The 24121-nt window shown below is 42.2% G+C and overlaps 2 protein-coding genes across 7 annotated transcripts in view; one reads left to right on the top strand and one right to left on the bottom strand.

The window, feature by feature from the left end:
* The first annotated feature begins 589 nt into the window (after window positions 1-589).
* Window positions 590-14388, top strand: DRG1 (developmentally regulated GTP binding protein 1). Its single transcript, XM_061141506.1, has 9 exons — window positions 590-742; window positions 1526-1649; window positions 2567-2742; window positions 7003-7072; window positions 9312-9481; window positions 11529-11659; window positions 12676-12843; window positions 13109-13231; window positions 14075-14388. Exons 1-9 carry the CDS (start codon window positions 701-703, stop codon window positions 14172-14174), a joined length of 1104 nt encoding a protein of 367 aa, XP_060997489.1. The 5' UTR covers window positions 590-700; the 3' UTR covers window positions 14175-14388.
* A 4538-nt stretch (window positions 14389-18926) lies between these two features.
* Window positions 18927-24121, bottom strand: part of EIF4ENIF1 (eukaryotic translation initiation factor 4E nuclear import factor 1) — a 38797-nt gene continuing 33602 nt past the window's right edge. For all 6 annotated transcript variants that reach the window (XM_061141501.1, XM_061141500.1, XM_061141503.1 and 3 more), the window contains 5 exons: window positions 23517-23601; window positions 22113-22245; window positions 20634-20978; window positions 20229-20393; window positions 18927-19698 (listed from right to left, as the gene is read on the bottom strand). In XM_061141501.1, the coding sequence (XP_060997484.1) occupies window positions 19457-19698; window positions 20229-20393; window positions 20634-20978; window positions 22113-22245; window positions 23517-23601 (970 nt within the window). In that variant the 3' untranslated portion in view covers window positions 18927-19456. The remainder of the gene's footprint in view (window positions 19699-20228; window positions 20394-20633; window positions 20979-22112; window positions 22246-23516; window positions 23602-24121) is intronic.

Raw genomic sequence — 24121 nt, 5'->3', positions numbered from 1 at the left:
TTCTTTGGGAATATCCAAGCATGCATTTACTACGGGCTCACCATGTGCCACGCACTTTACTTGGGGTTGGGGGGTAAACAAAACAGACAACTAAAAATAGTTTTGAGTGATGGAAAGGGGGTATTTTCTTTTCCCAAGAGGACAAGACAGGCTGAAGATCGGTCTCCACATCAACCCAGGAGGCCAAGAAGTCCCCCGGGGTGTCTCCCCAGCAGTGAAAGGGGCCGCAGGACCCATCGGTGCTGGAGAGGAAAATGCGGTGCCCTTTTCAAGGAAAGAGGGTCTGATTGCTGCGGGTCAGCAGCGAGGAACCGCTCCTCAGACACCACGCGCCGGGCGCTGGGCGCTGGGCGCGGAGCCCTACGCGGAGCGCACGTCCGGCGGGGCGGGGCCGAGCGGCGCGCGACCCTCAGCGCGCTCGGGGAGGTAAGGACCCGGGCGGCCTCTCTGGCCCCGACTCCCGCGGGCTCTATGACACCGCACTGGCTCGCGGGACGGGGCGGGGTTGGCTGAGGAGGAGGAGGAAACCAATTCACGTTGTAAATCTCGCGGTGAGCCACGTGCGGAACTCTCGTGAGAAATAGGAAAGACCGCGCTTGCGCACTGCTGTAGCTGCTCGTGGTTGTGGCCGGTTTGCCGGCGACTGTGAAGCGGGGAACTGCTCCTGTGGAGGCCGTTGAGTCCGCCGCAACTCGCCACCATGAGCAGCACTCTAGCTAAGATCGCGGAGATCGAGGCCGAGGTAATGGACGCTCGAACGCTCCATCCGAGCCTTCTTCTAAAGCGGCGTTGCTCCCGCCTGAACTCCCCTCAGACGTGTCAGGCCCGGGGCCGCGTTGCCGGACTCTCCTCAGCCTCGGCTCGCTTTCCTTGACTCCCCGCAGCCCGGGCCCGCGTTCAGTACTTTTGCACCTTAGTTGGCGCCCCCTCCCATCGTTCGGCTCCTGTCTGAACTTTCAGTTTTCCCTTTCTTTTCTGTGAGCAGAACGGAATTCTATCCCCTCACTTCAGCCCTGATTTGCTTACGTACCTCAGTATCTTTCTTCACACCCTTTCTTCCCCAGTCTCTGCTTTGGTGACCCCCTTTCCCAGAGTGTTGCTCCCGGGAATAGGGTCTGGAAGTAAATTGTTATCTCTGGTAGTTTTGATTCCACCTGGATTGTTGTGTGATTCTTCTGTCTGAAGGGCTCAGAGCTCTTTAAAATCGTTTGGGGTACACGGGGTACAAGCAGTTGAAAAGGGTTCAGCAGTTGAGTTGTAGTCCAATCTGTGAACGCTGATTGTAATGATTTTGGTCACATTTCTTCTCTTTGGGCCTCAGTTGTTTGCTCTGTAATGAGGCGAATTGACTGGGTGATGGAGAAAATGGATTTTTACTCTTTTTAAGTCTGACTTAAAATGGGTATATTGACGTTAGTAGGACTTAGAAGAAAACATCCTTCTCAGAGTTGGGGGAACAGTCATTCTGGATGTTTTACCTTGTAGGAACTGCTTCTGATTTATGGCTGTGATTCCTCCCTAATAGATGGCTCGGACTCAGAAGAACAAGGCCACAGCACACCACCTAGGGTTGCTTAAGGCTCGTCTTGCTAAGCTTCGCAGGGAGCTCATTACTCCAAAAGGTGGTGGTGGTGGAGGACCAGGAGAAGGTTTGTGTTTGGGTGTTTATTTTCTTTTCGTGTGTGTGTAATTTTTATGAAAGTAGTAAATGCATATGGTAAAAAATAGTTTAGAAATGTCTATCAAAGTAGGTTTATGTTTTCTAAGCTTAAATTCTTGAATTGTGTTTATTTTTATTCTGTTGATTTCTGGGTTTGTGTGGGGTTTTTTTTGTTTGTTTGTTTTTGGTCATATACTTGCTTGTGAGATTTTAGTTCCCCTATCAGGGATTGAACCTGGGCCTTGGCAGTGTAAGTGCAGAGTTGTAACCACTGGACCACCAGGGAATTCCCAATTCTGCTGATTTCAAAGGCTAATGAATACTCTCTCTAAGTGAACTAGGGTTTTGTTTATGTATATCCTGTCCTGATCCAAAATAGATTTATGTTGGCTCACTGAAATATGTAAATAAAGAGTCGACAAGATAGAGGAAGTTGCTGCAAAGGGAAGGTAGAAAGAATAAGTTGAAGCCAAGAGAAAGTTGGTATGAAAAGTAATGTCACAAGGTCTGTACACTTCCAGAGAAGGGCCATAAATTTGGCTTTGAATTTGTTTGCAGCTAATTGTAAGAAAAGAAAACTCTTGTTAGTCACACAGTTCCCAGGGTTTGTAGGGAAAAAAAAATTTTTTTAGGTTAATTATTGTAATTAATATTTGGGCTCTAAATACTGTGCATAAGTATATAACAACAGTTAGAGGTATAAAGTTTTTCCATCAAACAATCCATTAAATACTGTGAATTGCCATGGGGGAATTTTGTGTGCTTAAGTTCTACCCTAGAGTCAAATTGTTAAAAGTTGGAGAAATAGATTTTAGAGGGGTAGGCAACCAGACTGTAAAAGGAATTGCTTGAGTCTCAATGCTCCCAGGGATAACATTCTTCTTTTTATATTTATTGATGTTTTAGGATTTGATGTTGCCAAGACAGGTGATGCTCGAATTGGGTTTGTGGGTTTTCCATCTGTGGGGAAGTCAACACTGCTCAGTAACCTGGCAGGGGTATACTCGGAAGTCGCAGCCTATGAGTTCACTACTTTGACCACTGTGCCTGGTGTCATCAGATACAAAGGTGCTAAGATCCAGGTAAGTTAGGTCTGCAGGCCAAAGACTGGAAGAAGTCAATTCTTCCATCCATTTAAGAAGAACTTATTTGGAACTTCCTATATACCAAGCCTCGTATTTGATCTACTAGAACCTCTTTGTCTAGCAGGGGAGACAGAGAAGACAAATGCATACAAATAAAAATATTGTTTGTAAAAACACAGAGAAAGGAAGGACTACTTTTTCCATCTGAGGATGGGGTGAGGGAAGGTCTGGTAAGACAGAAAAAGCTTTACATAGAAAGTAACAGTAAGATGGGTTTTGAAGTTTATTAGAATTTTATTAGCTGGAGAATATAAAGGGCAATTTCAAGCAGCTGTAATGGGGAACAGCCTGTAGTGTGAGCTTAGCTGTGGATAGGGAGTAGTAGAAACTGAATTTGGAAAGGTAGACTGGAGCTGAATTATGAAGGATCTTATGTGCCTGTGAAGGAAGTTGAATTTTATCTTGTACATAGCTGGGAGCCATTAGAAACTTCTAAATAAAGAATAACATGACCCTTTTTAGAAGATAATTTAGAAGACCCTAAGACCCTTTTTAGAGGATAATTCTTATCTGTGAGGCTTAATGAAGTTGTTGTCTTCACAAGTTCTTAGATAGATGATAGATTTAGGACTCCCAAATGAGGAGTCCACTTGAGTGTGAAAGATATATGTAAAATATGATGGAACACTTTTTTTTTGGCTCCACAGCTAAGAAGGTAAGGTTCTGAATTTCATGACATTTGAATCTAGGCTAGAGGTTCCCAAATCCTTAGTGTTTCAGTAGGTTCACACCCTTAGTGTCTTAGTAATTATTTCCTGACAGCTTTTCTGTTTCCAGTAATTTTTTGTGGTGCTCCAGGCCAAGAGAAGTAACCTAATGGTTCTGTTCCTTAAATAGTTAGACCCAAACAAGTATATAGGACCTTAACAGATACAGTTATTTACTGATGGGATATGGACACTGTTAGGTACCATGTAACTTCTCAAACTTTGGAGTCAGATTGAATATTGCCACATTTGTTTCTTTTTCCACCCTGATTTTTGTCTGTTGCTTAATTTTTGCCATAGTAATCACTGAAAAATCTAGCTTTACCAAGATTTGGATCTGTTATTGTTGAAAGCAGTGTAATAGAATCTAATGGTGAAATTGTGAGCTTCTTCGATCTAGTAGGTTGACAAATACTGAGAATTACTGTTTGTCTTGAAAATTAGAATACCCCCAATGCCTTGGCAGAGCATTTAAGAACTCTTTAGTGTGTGTAGGCATTTGTTTTCCCTCTAAACAGTGAGTTACACAGTGAGTTGTGAAGTGCATTCATATTTCCTTATTATAGAATCTGAAGTAAGGAGCGACCAGTGTCCTGGTGGTATTTTCAGTAACTTTTTTTCTTTCTGGTTAGGTACCATTAGAACATGGACCTTTCTAGGACTCCACGTACATAACAAGAATGAGGACACTTGGGCATATCTGGACCACTGCTTAATTTCATCTGGTTTCAGAATCTTGTTGATAGTTTTGTCAGTTCAGAGAGTAACCTCTTTCCTGAAGAGATGTTATGGCGCCTCTTGGTATAATCCCTCTCTTTTTTTGTCTTTTCCTCAAAACCTTCATTTATTTCAGTCTCTTTTGACCTTTTCAGGTTTTTTTCTTCCTTTTTTTTCATGGTGCTTTCTTTTCCATCTGTGCCCTCTGCCTGTTTTTCCTTCCCTTTTGAATTTCTCCAGAAACCAAGTTAAGTAGGCATACTGCTGCTGCTAAGTCACTTCAGTCGTGTCCGACTCTGTGCGACCCCATAGACGGCAGCCCACCACGCTCCTCTGTCCCTGGGATTCTCCAGGCAAGAATACTAGAGTGGGTTGCCATTTCCTTCTCCAAAGCACGCATACATGCTAAGTTGCTTCAGTCGTGTCTGAATCTGTGTGATGCTATGGACAGCAGCCCACTAGGCTCCTCCATCCACAGGATTCTCTAGGCAAGAATACTGGAGTGGGTTGCCATTTCCTTCTCCAGGCATACTAGTGGGTGTGTTTAACTGGATTAAAATGACTGCCCTCAAAATGTTTTTTAAAAGGCTCTTTTGTGGCAGAGGACTCATTGTCTGTGACTCTCTGGGCATGGTATACAAAATTAGAACCATCTAACAATTATAAGGATATTGATTTCTGTTTTTGTTGTTGTTGTTGCTATTGTTAGGAAGATCTTTTTTAACAATAAAGGTGCCTAAAAATGGAATAGTACCTCTTGAGTTAATTAGTTATTGTGTCTGGAGATGTTTAAGTAGTAGCTGAACAAGCAATTAACCAGTGATGTTAGAAGAAAACTGATGTTTCACATAGTCAAGAGATTGGCCTGCAAAGTGGGTGTACAGTGCTTTAAAAATTATGGGTCTTATGTTTCACCTTGCCAGAGTCCCTAGGACTCCTGTTGTCATATGTGTGTGTGTGTGTGTATGTATATGGGCATGCACATATATCTGCTTTAACCTCTAAAGGCATTGGAATTTGAAGTAGGTTAGCATCCAGTTCTTAAAATCCTACAGTTATGTGATTTGAAGATATATTTTTTCTTTTCTCAATTCTTAGTTGTAATCTGATATTCATATATGTAAAGCATGGCCTATTTTTATTGGGTGAAATTTAGTTGCCACATTTGACTAGTTCAGTCTAATTTAAAATATTTAAATAGTTTAATGTAATTTTAAATATTTCCCTCTCAAGAAAAGCTTAAGTTAACTTGCTTTTATGTATGTCGGGGCCTCAATAAATTTCTCTACCATGTTCAGCTGCCATAGTTAGAAAGCTTTTGCTCTTTTTTTCTGAGTTTACTATTAAAGGAAATATTATTTTATTTATTGCACTGTGCCAGGTCTTAGTTGCAGAATGCAGAATCTAGTTCCCTGACCAGGGATTGAACCTAGGCCCCCTGAATTATTGGAGTGTAGAGTCTTTGCCCCTGGACCACCAGGGAAGTCCCCAGGCTTATCTTATATTTTCCCTACCCCAGCCTTGAAATGAACCACTTCTGAAGGAGCTGTTCCTTCCTTTTGTTGGAGATAGGTACTTAGAAATCAAGATCTGATGTGCTCACTAGTCCCAGTTTTAGAGGAGTTAATGTTATTTATTATGTAGTGAGGAATAGGGAGGAGCTTTTGAGCAGGTTCTCGAATGGAAAAGTTGAACTCTAAATACCTCCTGAGTTCATTCTTTTTCCTTGTTTATTTAATGTGAAGTATATTTCTGTATTTAATGTGAAGTATATTTCTGTAATATCAGATATGCTTACTGCAAAAGATACTTGTTTTTTTTTTCCTTTGGCCATGCTGCACAGCTTGTAGGATCTTAGTTCCTAGATCTGGGATGAAGCCTGGGCCCTCGGCATTGAAAGTGGAGAGTCTTAACCACTGGACTGCCAGGGAATTCCCCAGCAAAGACTGGTTTTAAATGATGTTTTGATAAACTGCAACTATATCCCTGTCTGTTCATGTGGATAATTCAGTATTGGCCATACTGTACCATGGTCCTTGGTATTTTCAGATTTTACATATGCTCGTAAAAGACTTAAGAACTTATAACTGTAGTTTATGAATTTGAACCATGAGTGCTACAGATTTGGTTTTGATGTTCTCATCGTTAGGTACATACACTGTGACTTATGTGAAGTTTTAGTAGTTGAGTAGTTATTTTCAACTGAGGACACATATCAAAGTCACCCTTGGAGCCTTTTGAAATACAGATCAGTATCTGAATCCTACTTTGGCTCTTGCAAAGCAGAATTTTCAGGGATAGGGCTTAAATATCTGCATTCTGAATTGTTTTATAGGTGATTCTTATGTGCTTGCTTAAGAATGGCTGCAGAAATTTTTGTGAATTGGAGGATTTGCAAAGGTCTCAAGATTTATCACTTGTGAATATTGTGATTCAGTTATATCTATAGTAAGGAATTTGTGTGGAGGCTCAACTTTCTGGAAAGTGGGAAAATATTGATAGATACTAAAGTAGAATTATGGATTTGTGTCCCCAAGATGTGGATTAAAATCTGATGTATTTGGACTGTGACTTTGGGCAAACCACTTAGCCTTTGTGAACCTCAACTAATATCCTTATTCACAGACTTGCTAGGTTTTTGAATGAGATAAAGTATATAAGAAGCTTGCAGCTGATATTTGGTAGATGCTTAGTAAATGTTCAGCTTTAGTAGATGCCCAGGAAATGTTCAGATTTATAACCAGCTTTTCCTTTTCTCTCCTTAATCTTGAAGCTTCTGGATCTCCCAGGTATCATTGAGGGTGCCAAGGATGGGAAAGGTAGAGGCCGTCAAGTCATTGCAGGTGAGTGTTCTGGGGCCACTGTCCTGGTGTATCATCTCTTTACTGGATGCTGTTCCTTTAGGGACTGTGGAGCTTGGAGTTGGTACCACAGTGAAGGGAATAGTTTTACCTGACTTCTCACTGGAGCAGAATTTTCCCATTTGAAGGGAAAGGAAGGACAGGAGAAGTGAAGTGCTTTGACACAGTGCTGCCCTGTTGTGACAGGTTCAGAGCTAGACCTCAGGTTTCCTGACTCCCACTCTTGCCTTTTCTTCTTTTCTTTTTATTGAAAGTAAAATGTTATAAAAGCGTAATCATAGGGGAATTCTTTAGGGTTCCAGTGGTTAGAGCTCCATGCTTTCACTGCTTAGGGAGTGGATTCAGTCCTTGGTTAAGGACCACAAGCCACATGATAGAACCTTTTAAAAAAAAGGCTAATCATAAATTTCAGTAATCTGCTACTCCATCTGTTTTCATCTCTACTGTCATTCCCCATTGGCAAGTACTGTCAAGTCTTCAACTGTTTCTTCTACTTCATATTTTAAAATGTTATGCTTATATTACTATTTCATGGTTAATTAATTTTAAATACCATCTATTGGTTTCATGTAATGGTAGGAAATTAGCTCTCTTGTACTCCATATCTCTTCTCCTGTTTTTTCAAAGAAGTTATATCATAATTTTTAGTTAACTCATTAGTCATGGTGTATGCTATTATGTAATGACTGTAACTTGTTCGGTGCTGAGATAAGTACTGTATTATGACTTGATTTCTTTTCTCTTGAAATCTGCTTTTTAAATTTGTTTTTCATTGAGTTAATAATTGGTTCTTATTTAGTTTACTTTTCTGTTGGCTAATATTTTTCAAATGTTCCTGTAGATCAAATGCCTATCAATCAATATTTTTCTAGATACTTGAAAACAGTGGCTATTGAGGACTTTGTGTGCCTAGTGCAATTGAATTATGGAATTTTAAATTTTATAATTTTAATTTAAATTTGAATAGCCCCAGGTGACTAGTAGAGTCTGTAGCTCCAGTACAGTGTAGCTCCAGATTTTTTGCATGGCTGAGATTGTGTATTGGATCCTCTATTTCTTAGAGTTGGTTGTCTTACCTTTTTTGGGTTATTTTCATGTTTTGCTGAAGTACGTTATTTAGAAACTTAACGAAAAAGAGTGAATGACAGGTAAATTGTTCTTGTTTTTTTCATGTTTGAAAGTATTTTTATTCCACCCTTGCATTAAATTAATAATTTAGCTGTTTATAGAATTATAGGTTTGAAGTCATTCATGGTTGACTATCAGGAACTTGCTAAATGAAAAGAGTTGGGCACAAAAGACTACATTTTGTGTGATTCCGTTTATACAATATTCTTAAAAATGCAACTTAACCTATGGTGACAGAGCAGTGGGTGACTGGGAATTGAAAGGGAGATTGATTGCAAAGGGGTACAAGGAAACTTTTGGAGATGATGGAAATGTTCCGAATCTCAGTTGTTATGGTGGTTACATAGGTATATACATTTGTCATCAAATTGTATGCTTAACATGGGTGCTATTTATTTTTTATAAATTATAGCTCAAGAAATTTGCCAAAAAATATGCTAACTGGATAACTTTTTTCTTTTAGAATTCTTACTGTTTTAAATCTTTCTGAACTTTTTCAGGGATTCAGGTTATTACCTGGTTTGTATCTTCATTCCAAATTACTTTTCTGCTAGTATATCTAGAATGCTAGTGTATCTAGATCTAGATATATCTCTTGATGCACTAATAGAAAACAAAGCATACATTACCGAGTGACTTCTGACATAAATCTTTGGAAACCTTAACTTCACGTGTGTGTGTGTGTGTATATGCGTGCTAAGTCACTTCAGTGGTGTCCGTCTCTTTGTGACCCTGTAGACTGTAGCCCACTAGGCTCTTCTGTTCATAGGATTTTTCAGGCAAGAATACTGGAGTGGGTTGCCATTTCCTCCTGCAGGGGACCTTCCCTACCCAGGGATCGAACTTGCGTCTCTTACATCTCCTGCATTTGCAGCAAAGTTCTTTACCTCTAGTGCCACCTGGGAAGCCTCTCTCTCTCTCTATATATATATGTATAAATAGATATAGATATAGATATGTATGTATATTTTTAAAAAATCTTCTATCTCTTAAGTGTAGGAACTGTCTACCACCCCCTCCCTGTTTTGGAGTGTTTGAATTATGTTGTCTTTAATGATCTTTGAAAAAGATTTTTTTATTTTCATTTCTTCAGTGGCCAGAACATGTAATTTGATCTTGATTGTTCTGGATGTCCTGAAACCCTTGGGACATAAGAAGATAATTGAAAATGAGCTGGAAGGCTTTGGCATTCGCTTGAACAGCAAACCCCCCAACATTGGCTTTAAGAAGAAGGATAAAGGAGGCATTAATCTCACAGCCACTGTAAGTGAAGAAAGTGATATGGGATAGGTTGTTGAAGGGACTGGGGTGGAGAGTGGATTGTAGTACATGGACACTGACATTTGGAAATTACCTGGCTTCCCCCAGAGCTAATTGAAGTAATACGATGACATTGTAATGACTGACAGAGTAGGACAGAAGTCCATCTCAGACTACTTTTGTGGCTTTATTTCCTCTTTGGGGTGGTATGAAACTAAAGCTTATGCTTGCATGAAGTAGATGGCTGCTGGTATCATCTATTTTTATTCATTCAACACAGATTTATAGAGCACCTCCCATGGGCTACCATTGTTTTAGGCTTTCAGGGGAAATGGAAGAGGGGGCAAAAATTCCTGGCTTTATATTCAAATGGGGAAGTAGCAAACAAAATTAATGAGTGATTATAGTATATTATGAGTCTGAGTGCTACCTGCTGCACTAATACAGTACATTAGGTTAGGATAAACTAAGGACAGAAGTTAACGAGGGAAAGAGGATGGAGAGTGTTGGTGGAATGGTTGTATTTTTTAAGTAGGTTGATCAGAGAAATCTTCACTGAGGTGACAAGAAGGAGTGAACCAAATGAATATCTTGAGGAAGGGCATTTCATGTAGAGGGAACATCCAAGTGCAAGGCAGGTAGGGCATGCCTTTGCTTGTTTGAAGAACAGCAGAATGAGCAAGTAGAAGAGTAGTAAGAAACGAAGTCATAGCATAGGGCCATACATACTTTTACTTTGTAGAAGATGGTTGGGTTCCAGTCTGTGGAATGAAATTGATTGAGGATTTAATGGAATCACTCTTACTGTTGAAAACAGACTGAAATGGGTTAAGAACAGAAACACAGAACCTATTTAAGAGGTTATTACAATAATCTAGTCAAGAAGTGATAGTTTCTTAGACCAGAGTTGTAATAGTGGAGGAGATGTAGACTAGTTATTGTGGAAAGATTTTGGAAATAGTTGGTGGGAATTACAGCCAGACTGGATGTGGGTTGTGAGAGAAAGAGGTGATGGTGAGTTTTTGTAATTAGCTAGGAAATGAACTCTTGTGACTAAAATGGTAGGATTTAAGTGTAGAATAGGTTTGGAGGGGAGGGGAAGGTCAGGTATTCAGTTTAAGATGCCAGTAACACTCAAGTTAGACATCCAAGTATTATTACTGTCAAATAGGCGTTTGAGGAAAGATCTGTGCTGGAGGTATAAATTTACTGATTATCAATTTTAAAGCCATGAGCTTAGCTGAGATCACTTAGCTGAGGAAGGGAGTATAAATAGAAAAGAGTTTCAAGGATTGAGCTTTGTGATACCTTCCTCTACCCTCTCACAATGATTAAAGGCCAGGAGATGGGAAGAATCAGCAAATAAAACTTCTCAGTCAAGAAAGAAAATCAGAAAAGTTTGGAATCCTGAAAGTCAATTAAAGAAAGTGTTTCAGATTGGTAAGAGTGATCGATTCTATCAAATGCTGCTTCTAAGTCATGTGATTGAGGATTGAAAACTTCCTATGATGTCTAACATTCTAGAGATCCAGATTATTTGACTGGCATAGACTTAAGCTGTTCTGCCCCAAAGATCTTTCCTATTATCTTCTCATAATGTTTGAGTTGGAGCTTTCTTTCTGTATTTTTACTATGCCTGCTGTAGTAAAGTACTATGGAGTGGGTGGCATAAACAGCAGAAATTTAATTCTCTTAATTCTGGAGCGTGGATATTTGACATCCAGATGTGAGCCGTACTGGTTTCTTCTGAGGCCTCTTGTCTTTGGCTTGTAAATGGCTGTCTTCTCCTGTGTTTTCGTATGATCCTCCCTCTCTGTGTCTGTGTTGGACATGAGTCATATTGGATTAGGGCCCACCCATATGACATTTTAATTTAATTACCTCTTTAGATTTTAAGTATTTCCTACTCAAAGCCTGTCTCATCTAGGATAATGGTTTTTAGAAATAAATTTGCACTTTATCTAGAATTATCCGGGTACATCAACAGATACTTTTAGGAGATTGTCTTCTTTTGCGCTCTGACCAGTTGTTGTCTTCTCTGCCCATTCAGTGCCCTCAGAGTGAGCTGGATGCTGAAACTGTGAAGAGCATTCTGGCTGAGTACAAAATCCATAATGCTGATGTGACTCTGCGTAGTGATGCCACAGCAGATGATCTCATTGATGTGGTGGAAGGAAACAGGTACTGACCAAATGGTGCCTGAGTTTGAATTTGAAGCCTTATAATGGAAACAGCATTGGATTGTGAATCTGGCAGACATCAATTCTAACTCCAGTTGTGTTCTTATCTCAAATAATAGTGGGCCTTGCTTTCTTTATCTATAAAATGAAGGGTTGTCTTGATTGCTAACATCCTTCTTTGCTCTGAAGTTTGATGATGATAATCAAGTTGCTTGTTGCAGTTACTTGCTGTGAACTAGGCTGTCCCCTAAGCTCTGTGTTGTACGATGGTTCAGGAGAGTAGGTTCTCAGTCTGCTCTCACAGAATTAATCCATCTGAGAAATTCTGTAGGCTGTTCTGCGGGGCTTAGAGCACACTGGGCTGTGTCTGTTTTCTCTAAGAGTACGTAACATGAGACATTACTATTTGAAATTAAGTAATAATTGAAACTACTGTTATTTCTGGCATTTTGAAAACAGACAAAAACTGGTGCTTTGAGTTACATGTTTTATAAGTGAGGCAACTGAAGCCTAAGAAGTTGTAGCTTGCCTAATTATTAGTAACCTTAGCTGCCCTGTTGATTGAACAGTTAGGATTGTGACATTGCTAGATGTTGTGTTTAAAAAAATTTTTTTTTAATTCTTGAAATTATTATATTAGAAATGTGTTACATTCTTACAGTTCATAAAATCAACTCTGAGATTGCCTAGGGACACATGTCTAGAAAGTGACAGAGCTGGGAATACAATCTGTGTGACTCTAAAGCTTATGTTATTTACACTGCAGCATGCTTTCTCAGTAATTAGTTGCATGACTAGGGACTATGGCTTGAGTTTTGTTACTTCTTAACCGATAATTCACTTTTTCCATGTTCTACCTTATTTTGGTAGGAAACATTTTCTTTTTTTTGGCTGACTTTCTTATGATTCCATTTTAGAGTCTCTGATTATGAGTCCTGGGTGAGGGGCTGTTGAATCAGACTGACGGTCTTGTCCACAGCTCCAGACTAACATACTGTTTTTCTTCTACTCCTGTAGAGTCTATATCCCATGTATCTATGTGTTAAATAAGATTGATCAGATCTCCATTGAGGAATTGGATATTATCTATAAGGTGCCTCACTGTGTACCCATCTCTGCCCATCACCGCTGGAATTTTGACGACCTGTTGGAAAAGATCTGGGACTATCTGAAACTAGTGAGGATGTAAGTCTTAGTGGAGACAGTATTATTATTGTAGGACTTAAAGCAGACTGTCCAAAAATAATACCTGCTAGAGCTTATTAACATAATCTGTTTTTGGAGATAATAATAAATTAATTCCTATCATCTGCAAGGCCATATTGAGGGCACCTTCTTCCTTAAGATAGAGGTTATCCGTGTCTGGTCTCTGGGTTGATGGAGGGTTGAGTTGTGTTCACACATGAAGCATTCTAAGAAGTAAGCAGCCTCTGCTCCCTCTGTGTTCCAGTTATACCAAACCCAAAGGCCAGTTGCCCGATTACACGTCCCCAGTGGTGCTGCCTTACTCCAGGACCACGGTGGAGGATTTCTGCATGAAGATTCACAAAAATCTTATCAAAGAATTTAAATAGTAAGTATCATGGCATGTGGTGCTTTCTTTTCCCTGTGAGCTACTGATTGTTCTAACGAGTAATTCTTAGGTAGTGTTATAGAAATTAGGCATCAGGAAATGCTTGCTTGGTTAGAACCTTGCAATGTCTTCTTAAATGCTAAATCAAAATAGAAAGTGACACCATACCAACTTGGAGCAGGAAGAGCCCTAAACACCTTTTCAAGTTGGGAGGGCTGACAATACAAATTGCTCTGAGGTTCTCTTGTTAATTCATTTTCCTCTTGGCAAACACAAAATGTTCATTCTTCCTGCCAGCATCATATTGGGCTTCACTGGGTACCGATGCCCCCCTACACCTTTTGGATAAGTAAATACTCTCTTGATAGAGTTTTCCTAGTATGGCTAAGGAAGGTAACATTTGTTACCAGTAACCACTGATGGTTCATAGACCCAGTAAAAACTAGTGTTCTGTAACTGACATTGCATTTGTAGGAATCAATTTCCAATAAGTTATTTCAGGGTATTTCTCTGTAACAAGCCTATGCTTTTTCCTTTTATTTTTAAATTAGTCTCGTCACACTTCTCCTTTGTATTTTTTTCCTTTGACTTTCATAAGTTGGCTCTGGATCATGGGGAACCACATAACTTTCAAGACTTCCACTTTTTATGTGAAGGTTCTAGTATGCCACACTTCAGGAAAGCTAAAGCCTCTGGACTTTGACTGGGGATAGGAAATCTTGTCTGTTGCAGGCCTTTGACTCTTAACAGCTGGAATGCTAGCTCTAAACAGAAAGTGACACCTAGGTAGGTAGAAGCTAGGTGATTATTTACACTGAATATTCTTTTTTTCCTTCCATACAGTGCTCTGGTGTGGGGTCTCTCTGTGAAACACAATCCTCAAAAAGTGGGTAAAGACCATACGTTGGAGGACGAAGATGTCATTCAGATTGTGAAGAAGTGATGCCATCCCCTTCCCCATCTGCCGGGCCAACCCTAGCAGCTTTCTCCATGATCAAACACCTGACTCCAAGCCCCTCCTGGGCTTGACAGGCTCTGGATCAGGATACAGGGAGGGAGATGGAAGCACCCAAATTGGAACTTCACTTGTCTTAACTTGGTGTCACCTTATGTGTTGAGCTGCATAAAGGACCTGGTAGGCCAGCTGACTATGTACAGTTCATGTGTCATTGTCAGAATTTGTTTTGAGATGGATTGAATGAGGATGGTTATGTATAGTGAGGCAGCTGCAGAAGAGGTACTTGGGAGCTTGGTCTTGAATGTGAAATGGGTAAAAATGTGACTGCAGCATTTCACCTGATGGTTAGTCATGAGAAATGCTTCCAACTGGATGTGGCTTTCAGTCCTTTCAAGTGGTCTTTCTCTAATGATAATGGAGAAAGGAAGGACTTGATGTAAGTTAACTGATTATTCCCTGCAAGTCTAGCCCACTTGGGAGATGGTGTAGTGTGGTGGTTGAGTAAAATACTCCAACCAGACCCATTGGGCTTTGAGTGGCAAGCCCACCTTTAATTAGCTGTGGAACTCTGCATAAATTACTTGATCTCTGTAAGTGTCAGTTTCCTCATGTAACATGGAGATAGTAATAATACCTTCTAGAATGGAGATTTTTAGTATTAAGAGATGGTACTTATAAAATGCTAATTAGCACAGTGTCTGATATGTAAGTACTTGGTGAATGTTGGCTGTTGTTTTCACTGGTTCCTCTCCTTTAGTTAGATAGAGCACAGCTGTGTATCAGTGTTGAGCTGTGTTGAGCTGAACTGTGCTGCCAGCTGCATGCCACTATCTCCTTTGCCATAACCCAGCCCTTCTTGAACTCCCGTGGCAGTCCTGGCCCCAACCACATAACCTGGGTGAAAGCATGGAGGTAGCCCAGTGCAAGTGAGGCAACCAGTATGATCAGAGCAGGTTTGTGGGTACACCTGTGTGTTTGTATGTAGGTTGGAGGGAGGGTAGATTATAAGAAGTAATGGGGTCAGGATTACTGGAGAGGGTGCTAAGGACATCATTAAAGGTTTTGGACTGGGAATAAGGGAATTTAAAGGGATTGCCTTGATAGTAGAAAGTGAAAGTGAAGTCGCTCAGTCGTGTCCGACTCTTTGCGACCAGTGGACTATAGCCCACCAGGCTCCCCTGTCCATGGGATTGATTCTCCAGGCAAGAATACTGGAGTGGGTTGCCATTTCCTTCTCCATGATAGTAGAAAATTGACTGGCAAAAATCTTTGTGTCTGGAGTGGATTAGTGAGAATATGGGAGAGGGAGGGTGTGGGTATATAGGAGGAGAAATCTAAACCAGGTAACTGACTTGCTCTTTGGAAAGAGAAGTCAAAGGTTATATAATTATGGATTGCAGGGATGATAGAGAAGGGTGGTCTATAAGAAAATCAGAAAGGGAAACAGATTTACAGGAAGACAAAAGAGTTTGATTTTAGATGAAGTGAACTAGAGCTAGCAGGCTGTGAGCAGTGAGGATGTGGGATTATCCACATACTCAGCCTTTTCCAGTAGTTGTTACTCTTGTTATGGTAGTGACAGTTGTTTCCCTCTCATAGTCTTCCTAGAGCTTGCGCTTAACACTGTCCCCAGACCCAGGAGATAAGCCTCTTAGGCCTGGTATCCTAGTCACTTTGGAGGGTGTAGATCTTGATATCACCGGTACATTCATGATAGAGGCCATAATTTAGCGTCTACTCTGGCTTTTCAGGGAGACACTGGCTTTCTGAGATATGGGATTTCCAGCAAGGTTTCCTTTCCAGGCAGAGCATATATTGGGTTTTGGGGAGTCCTCAAATTCACTTTCATTGGGCAATGAAATGCCAGAATGTTGAGAAAGAGGTTGAAATCCGGGTTCATTCCAAAGCTTCAGGATATGCTTTGAATGGGCTTTGCTTCCATCCTTCCACACCTTCCCCTTCCCCCATCAGTGGCCCCCTGGTGTTTGAGGAGAGCATTACCCTACCTCTCCTTTCTGGGCTCAGACTTGGGAGTTCTGGGAGAGGTACAGTTTTGTGTTTGGAATGCTGCCTGGGGTAGGGCCACCAAGGAGGGTTATTCCTACAGGATAAATCTTTCTCTTCCTGAACTCCAAGACTAGGGTTGTTTGACTGTCACAACATGGCTTGAATTTCCATTTTTCTTTTCGAATTCTTTTAGCTGTGTTTCAGTTCAGTTCAGCTCAGTTGTGTCCGACTTCCTGCGACCCCATGGACTGTAGCATGCCAGGCTTCCCTGTCCATCACCAACTCCCGGAGCCTACTCAAATTCATGTCCATTGCGTTGGTGATGCCATCCAACCATCTCATCCTCTGTCATCTCCTTCTCCCACCTTCAATATTCCCCAGCATTGGGGTCTTTTCCAATGAGTCGGCTCTTCGCATCAGGTGGCCAAAAGTATTAAGCTGTGTTTAATAGCAGACAATAACTTAACCAGCTGAAATGGAAGAAAACTTGGTCTCTCACATAAGTTTTCTGGAGCTCAGATGGGCTAGCTGGTAGGTCACTGATGATCTAAGTTCTTTCCATGATGCCACCCTGTCCACTGCTTTGCTAGGCAAATGGCTCCCCTCACAGTCGAACAATATCTTTATGGCCTTGGGCTTTATACCAGTATCCAGAGGATGCTAGAAGGCTGAATCTTAACTTTTGGTGAAGCCATTTCCCAGAAGCTGCACAGCCAGTTCCTGTTTGTGTCTCATACCCATTCTTGAACCAGCTGTTAGTAAAGGGAGTAGAATATTGAAGAGTCCATTTATTCCAGTATGTTATCTTCATTCCTGGAGTTTATCCCTTTCATTTATAGGCCAGTGGACCTGACTTCCTTTCTACCTTATGAGACTGTCTTATAAGATATCTCCTATAAGAAGACCTGGCTGTACTTTCCCATTTAAAGAAAAATTTAGCTTTTTTTTTTTTTCATTGTGCCTCACAGCACACAGGATCTTAGTTCCTTGACAAGGAATTGAACCCAGGGCCCCTGCATTGGGAGTGTGGAGTTTTAACCACTGGACAGCACGGACGTTCCTGTACTTTCCCATTTCCCCCCTTCTCATTATTACTAATTTCCAAAGTACTGGTTGCTTAACTGCTTCCTTAGGGACAGGGGCATTGTTCTCTCCTACCTGACCCCTCATTCTCTGTGGCCCTCTGCTGTTTTACTTTGAGGAGGCTTTGCACATCCTTCCAGCCTTGATTGCTTCTAAGCTTGTCTCATGCCTGCTAGACTTCCCAGAGTTGCTGCATGTAAGGTGGCTTATTAGCTGAGACATCATGTCGTCATGTTCTCCTTACTCCATAGCTTGCTCTTAGTTTCTGAAGACTGTATTCACTTCCTTTTTTGCCTCTACTCCCATTCACGAAAATAGTTTTAAGATCTATGTATTTAGCTTCTGCTGTGCTATTCTTAGCAGCACTCCTTTATTTTCTTCTGACTCCATCTCACCAGTTACTGGCTTTGCCCTTTGCTTGGTGGGGCTACATTTGTTCATGTCTGTCGTATTAGCTTCTGGCCTAAAAAGGAATTCCTCACTATCAGCTTCAAACCAATCCTCCCCACTCCACACCTAGGACTGTTGGTTCAACATGAAAGGAAAGGAGGTGAAAGGACATACAAGAAAGACAGAATTGGATTCAGGTTTCTGTTCTGCCACTGTTGCTTCAGATTGTTTTCCAGAGTCTTTGTTTATGAAACAAAGCATTTGTGAGAATTCTAAACAGGGCTTATTTCTGAAGTTGACTCACTCAGCAGATCCCACTGCAGGGAGGGAGGGGGTAAAGTTGGAAGTGCTAAGTGCTATGAAGAGACAGACCTCATGCTCAATCCACAAAGCAGGTTTTGTTGAAAAGCGACCTGCTTTGTGTTCTTGGAAGTATAGGGCAGGGTGGGAAGCTCCAGGTTTATAGGTTGCACCCCTAACCCTTAGGCTGTTTTTGTTAACCTTTAAGTCAAAATCCAGTCATCTTGCTAACTTCACTCGTGAATCAGAATGGTCTCATTATTTGAGCCTCTACTATGAAGTCAAACTAGAGTTGAGGGCCCTAAATGGACAAGAACTGAGAAATCGGCTGAGTTAATTCGAGGAGCTTGAGATTTGTCCCCTTAGATTGGGAGGAATAAAAAACCCTTCAGTCAGGAAAGGGGACTCAAGGCCATAGTTAGAGTACAGTATTCTGGCAGAATCCTTTTTTTCCCCCAGTGTTGTGCATGTAGTTACGGTACACAGAATAACGGAACGGAGGAGTAAGAACACAGAAGAAATTGACACAGGCACCAGAGTCTTGAGGGAAGTTCTATATGGAAACAATTCTGGAGTGAATCAGAATTCTAAGGCTCCATTTTTCCCTACTGGGGACTCTGACCTGGAGAACAGGAAGCCAACCATTGACTTTGCCCCAGTGAATGTGACAAATGACCATATACCTGATTACCCAATAAATTATTTTCACTAGGTGGGTTTAATTTTAGAAATTACACACTATCATCTGATATTAGCCACAAGACTACCTATAGGGTCAGCTCAGTCTAAACTCACCCATTGGGGTCATTAAGGCTCAAGAAAGAGGGTCATGGCTTCCTCCTCCTAATCAGAGTTCAGTTCCATGAGTCTTACAGAAAAAACTCAAGGTAATTTCCCTCAAGAACCTACTGAAGAGGAAGGGATTCAGGAAGAAATAAACACAACAGTGCCATTCACTTCATTCACACACTTAGCATATGCAACTTTAATCAACCAAAAGAAAAAGCCCCAACTGTACAAGTGAAAAAGAAAATCCAAAATGTTGACACAGGCTTAACTAATACCAGCTACTTTTATGTACAGCTGTATAATTTCAAAAAAGCTATCCCTATATGTATGTACAAAAGTTGTTTATACACAGGTCTGTACATAAGGGTCTATACATTTATTTCCTCAGAACCCTTAAGGTGCCACCTCTTGGTGAAGACACCAACACTTCATTCACATATCTTACAAAAAAAGACTTTCTAGGACTGACAATACTGCATCCTGTATTCAAACCATGTAGGCTCCACTGACTGGTTAAGTTCCTTCCATCATAACGATAACGCAGACCACACCAGATGCCTGGGTGCCCCTAAACAGCTTCACACAAGAGTGCTACAAAGTAAAAGCCGTAAACCAATGTGAGATGAGGAAGCAGAGTCCTGACCAGGGTGCCGCCACAGGTCCAGGCTTTGGTGAGCGAGTGAGCCTGCCTGCCCTGCTCACTGTCGGTACTCCAGTTCATCTACACTGATGACTTTGGTGGGCATGGAGGGCAGGGGCTGCTGTAGCACGTCTGAGCCAAACCATTTGGCGAGGCCCACAGGGGAGCTGCTCCTCTGGCTGGGGCGCTGCTCGAGCTGGGAGTGCACATGGGGCAGGCCTGACCGGCTGGGCACATTCTGAGGAGTCGTCTGAACGCTGACAGCAGCAGCCTGGGAACCAGAGCCTGGAGGATGAAGAACTATGGAGATACGAAGGAAGGTTCTCATTCAGAGCACAAGGAGGGGAAGTAGTTCTCCACTAGGCCCTGCTTCACTATCCACAAAACTACAAACAGGTCTTAACAAGGTGATTGAATCTAGACTTCTTTTGGAAACTCCTTTCCAAAATGCCAGAATAGTACCTTGGAAAAGCTGAGCTATTCAGAAGCCATTTGTATTGACAGTTCATCCTGGATGACACACCCCCTACTCCCCATGACTAGCAGAAGCAAAGACACAAGCTGGGGAGAGTATCTACTCTGGGCACTCCCTATGCTGAATCTGTCAGAAGGAATCTCAGCCTCCTCTCCAAAGAGGCAAACAGACCAAAAAAAACAAAAAAAGCCAGGCTTTTTTTTTTAGTACACCTGGCTTTCCAATTGTCTTCACAGGAATTCCCAATACAATCTTGCTAGGATATATTAGTAAATAGTGTCGTTTTATCCCCTTCACTGGAAACTGGTTCAAAAACTCCTAATCCTCAGCTCATCTGGTCCTCTCCTGAACCTACCTGAGCGCTGCAGCTGCTGCTGCATCATTGCCAGATGCAGAGGTGTCCCAGGACGAGGGTTTAGGAGAGGGTGACTAGTGGCAGGTAAAGGGTAAAAGGGTTGACTCAGGATTGGGCCAGATAGTCCCTGTAAATGAGTCAGGTCAATCCCAGGGGGAAGCACACCTATTGGGCAGAAAGAAGAAACGTCAGAAATAATCTACCTGAAAATCTTCAAGCTTGACTATACAGTATTGTTGATCTGAAGGTTCCTTAAGCATGAAGAATGCTCAAGATAGGTTCCTAATCTTTCAATGGACTAAGGAATAGATCAGATTGGACCCGATGGAATGTCTGTCTAGGGATAAAACCCTCCAAAGGTACAGCACTTCAGTTCTAACAACTCACGCGAAGTTAGAAACTCACCAGCTTGGAGCAAACTTGGAAGATGCTGTGGATGTACTCCCTGGGCCAGCATCCTTTGGACCAACCCTGGGTGAAGCTGGTGAGCAGGCCGAACGATGGGGACGTGGGGGACCAGGGGAACTTGGTGGACAGGGCGGAGAAAAGGTGTTCCTGGAACTGGGGATGCCAGGGTGGGTGTCTTCCTCCCAGTTGCTTTAGGTCGATAATCTTGTTCTTTGGTGTAACGGTTGGTCTGGGACAGTGGGGTGGAACAGGAAAATCGCTGCAGGGTTGACAATTTGGGATTTGTGGTGGGAGAAGAGTCCCGATCAGCAGTGGGCACAGAGCTGGATGACAGGAGGTTCTCTGTAAGGATCCAGACAGAATATTTTGGTATTCACAAACTTTTTTTGTCTTCCCAATGAATCAGTAACTCATTTGTTAGAAAACTCACAATCATTTGATCTCCTCAACAGATTTAGAGGACTGCATTGTAGGGCTCACTGTTTTTTGCCTTATGAACTGGCCTAGTCAAAGTCATGGGTAGTTAGGAACAGACCTTGGAGTAGATTCCAAGTTTTCCAGTCTTCCAACAGTTTGCTGGAAGAATTTAGTGTTGCTACACTCTAAAAATTCAAAGACTCTGAAGTTGTAAATGAGATAACTTTAAAAAAAGAAAGAAAAAAAAAAAGGATCCATCTTTGTTCTTCCCAATCCAAGAACAGCTATGGGAGAGCAAGCCTGGCACATCAGGTCTGCTGGCCTGACTTGGTCGGGCACTTGGCTCCGTCCATAGTTAGGGCTGTGCTCTGGCTCTCCGTGGGAGCTGGTCCTGTCCTAGTGTCGGCTGCTTGCGATTAACATGCTTTTCAGCCTAAGGGGAAAGTCAATTGAGTAAAATTATGCAAATTCATCACAACAGAAAGCCTAAAGAGTGATTATTGTCTGATGAAGGAATCTGAATTGCCTCTTAATAGGACCAACAGGATTTCCTTCCTTTCCCCAGAAGCTTTCTCACAGGCAGAAAGCTCTTAGACCAATACTATAGACCTATGTAAACCTCACTTATTAGAATCTGTTTCACTATGTCCTTAACAATCCCAACTGTGTAACCCCTAAAAACCTCTTATATTTTTCCACGTATTTCTGAAAGCCTCACACACTTCCTTCCTATATGCTTCTCCCACTGCACAGATCTTACTGGGTAATAGTCTCCAGACTGGAGAGAACCTTTCAGAAATAAAACTGGTTGAACTTTTATTAATTTGCCAAATAAATGTACTCATAATTCAAGCCTAAATAAGGATCCTGAATGCTTGTTCTTCCTAATGCCAGCACTCATGCCACTATTAGACTGGTCAGAATTTCAAGTGGCTAAGTGACTGTGAGCTGGTCCGCTCCTCCTGTTAGACCCAGAACTGAGGTCCAGAGCAGCAGGGGCCTTGGCCAAGGCTTTGCAGGCTGGTGCTCTGTCACACAGCCTCAACAGCTCTGAAGTACCTTCACTGGGCTTCTGAGTGTCCTCTTTACTGTCACCAAGAGCTGCTTTTCCAGAGGCTGGCTCCTCCTTGCTTTTCTCTTTGCTCTCATACATCTTACGAATCACTGAGGTAGGAGTGAAGGAAGGAGAAAGCTGTAGAGGAAAACAGTATTCACACATTCTTTAATTGCCTCTCCCTAATCAAGTGGCCAAACTACTGAAGCTGAAGAGTCCCCTTTTGGGAGCACGTGGCAGAGGCCAACTCCAACGTTCTGGCCTCTAGCTGCTGGAAGAAGAGCATCAGGATGGGCTGGACAGGTGGTGTCCCCAGTGCGCCATCCCTTGCTCACAGTTCACTTTAATCAAAGCCGAGATGCAGCTAGCACACAAAGGTAGTTACAGCACAGGAACTTCTACCTGCCTATGCAGCCTCTGGTCCAGCCATTCCCCAGCCCAGAGTTAGGCTGGGAAGGGGGAAAAACATGGCCTGGAGAAAACCCTGAAACAGCAGGCCCCCTCCCCTAAGCTGGGAAAGGACATTTCAGATGCAACCACAGAACCTAAATTCTTCTGTAGTCTTAACGTTTCCCACCTTAACTTGGCTACCAGAAAACCCAAGTAGCTTCTTGATGGTCTCCTCTGCACCAGTACTCACCATTTGGGGTCATTTGTTCCCACCCCTTTACTGCCAATTTTTACATTGATGTTTTTACTGTGCATGAAAACTTTTCTCATTAAACAACCCCGTATCCTTGATGACAGGAGACATGGCATGAATTACGAACAGAAAAGCTCCTAGATCCTGCCTTCAAGGTGCTTGGTGCCAAGACCACTTGAGGTCCTAAAGTACAGAATAATAGTCTTTTCCCCTTATCTTATTCAGCCTTGAATAGGTGATAAAGGTCTGCGGGGTAAGTGAAACCTAGAAAAATAAATAATGCTGGTTCATGAGTCAGTTGTAAAGCTTGACTTGTCACCGCAAATAAGCAAACCACTCTGCCCAGCCTTAACTCTCACTGAAACCTAAATCTAAATTTGTGGACTCACACCATGTTTTACTGGACTCCCCATGCTCTAGCTCCCATCACCCATCTTCCTCACTTCCCATCCGTCACGTTCATCCCTCTGCTCCCCACTCCAGTGATCATTCATCAGAACAAACCACACCACCCTGTATGCTCTGGCCCTGACTCTTCTGTCTGCTGGAACACACTTTCCCCAACATGGGGGCTTCACTAGAACTTAGAATCCTAAGAGACTATATTCTGAAAGGGGAGGACCTAATAAACAGGCAGGTATAAATGTCTGTTAAACCACTGACTCCTAGGGAAGGCACTCAAGGACAATGTGGGGTACACAGTGACACAGGCACAGCCAAGCAGGAAGAAGCCTAGGAGTCATGCGTAAGGGCAGAGGTCACTGACCATGCTTGTGATGGAGGCAGCTGGGGCAGGGGAAGAGGAATTCCCTCGGTGCACGGGTGCTGGTGACTTGGTCACTCGCTGTTGCCTATAAACAAAAACCAGTTATCAGTGTGAGTCCCTAGCTGCTCAGACTCCCAAGTTTAAACTGCATAAAACTCAAGGCCGGCCTAGGCAACATCCCATTTCCTTTCTTCAATTTCCCAAGCATTTAATAAGTGTTTCACGTATGCAAAACTATATGCCAAGTTCTGAGGAGAGACAAAAGCTTAATGACACATAATCCTGGGCCTTGTTAAGAGCTGTCATCTAATGGGGGAGATACTAATCTAGGGCAAACACGGCACGTCAAGGGTACCAGCAGAGTACGATGGGAAAACAAGGGGCAGAGGGAACAGGTGCAGGGACGTGGGAAGGTCTTGGGAGTGTAGGGTCACCCAGGCTGGTGTGTAGTTTACTGCTGACTATGCCAGTGAGGCAGGCTGGAGGGCCTTCATTCTATAGGGCAGGCTGTGCTCCAGAGGGTAGGGAGCAACAGCGAGTACCACAAATCCCTGGCATAGAACTGAGGCTCTGAGAAACACCAGTTCAAGTCAAACAGAGCACCA

The sequence above is a fragment of the Dama dama genome, chromosome 5, assembly GCF_033118175.1.
Source record: "Dama dama isolate Ldn47 chromosome 5, ASM3311817v1, whole genome shotgun sequence".
NCBI classification, from domain to species: Eukaryota; Metazoa; Chordata; class Mammalia; order Artiodactyla; family Cervidae; genus Dama; species Dama dama.
This window is presented reverse-complemented; position numbering and strand designations above follow the sequence as displayed.

What these genes read in the sequence shown, in the direction of transcription:
- DRG1 (XM_061141506.1), top strand. Translation starts at nt 701, where the DNA reads ATGAGCAGCACTCTAGCTAAGATCGCGGAGATCGAGGCCGAG. An exon ending in TGGTGGAGGACCAGGAGAAG is followed by an intron (nt 1,650 to 2,566) that starts GTTTGTGTTTGG and finishes TTGATGTTTTAG; the next exon opens with GATTTGATGTTGCCAAGACA. An exon ending in AGGCCGTCAAGTCATTGCAG is followed by an intron (nt 7,073 to 9,311) that starts GTGAGTGTTCTG and finishes TCATTTCTTCAG; the next exon opens with TGGCCAGAACATGTAATTTG.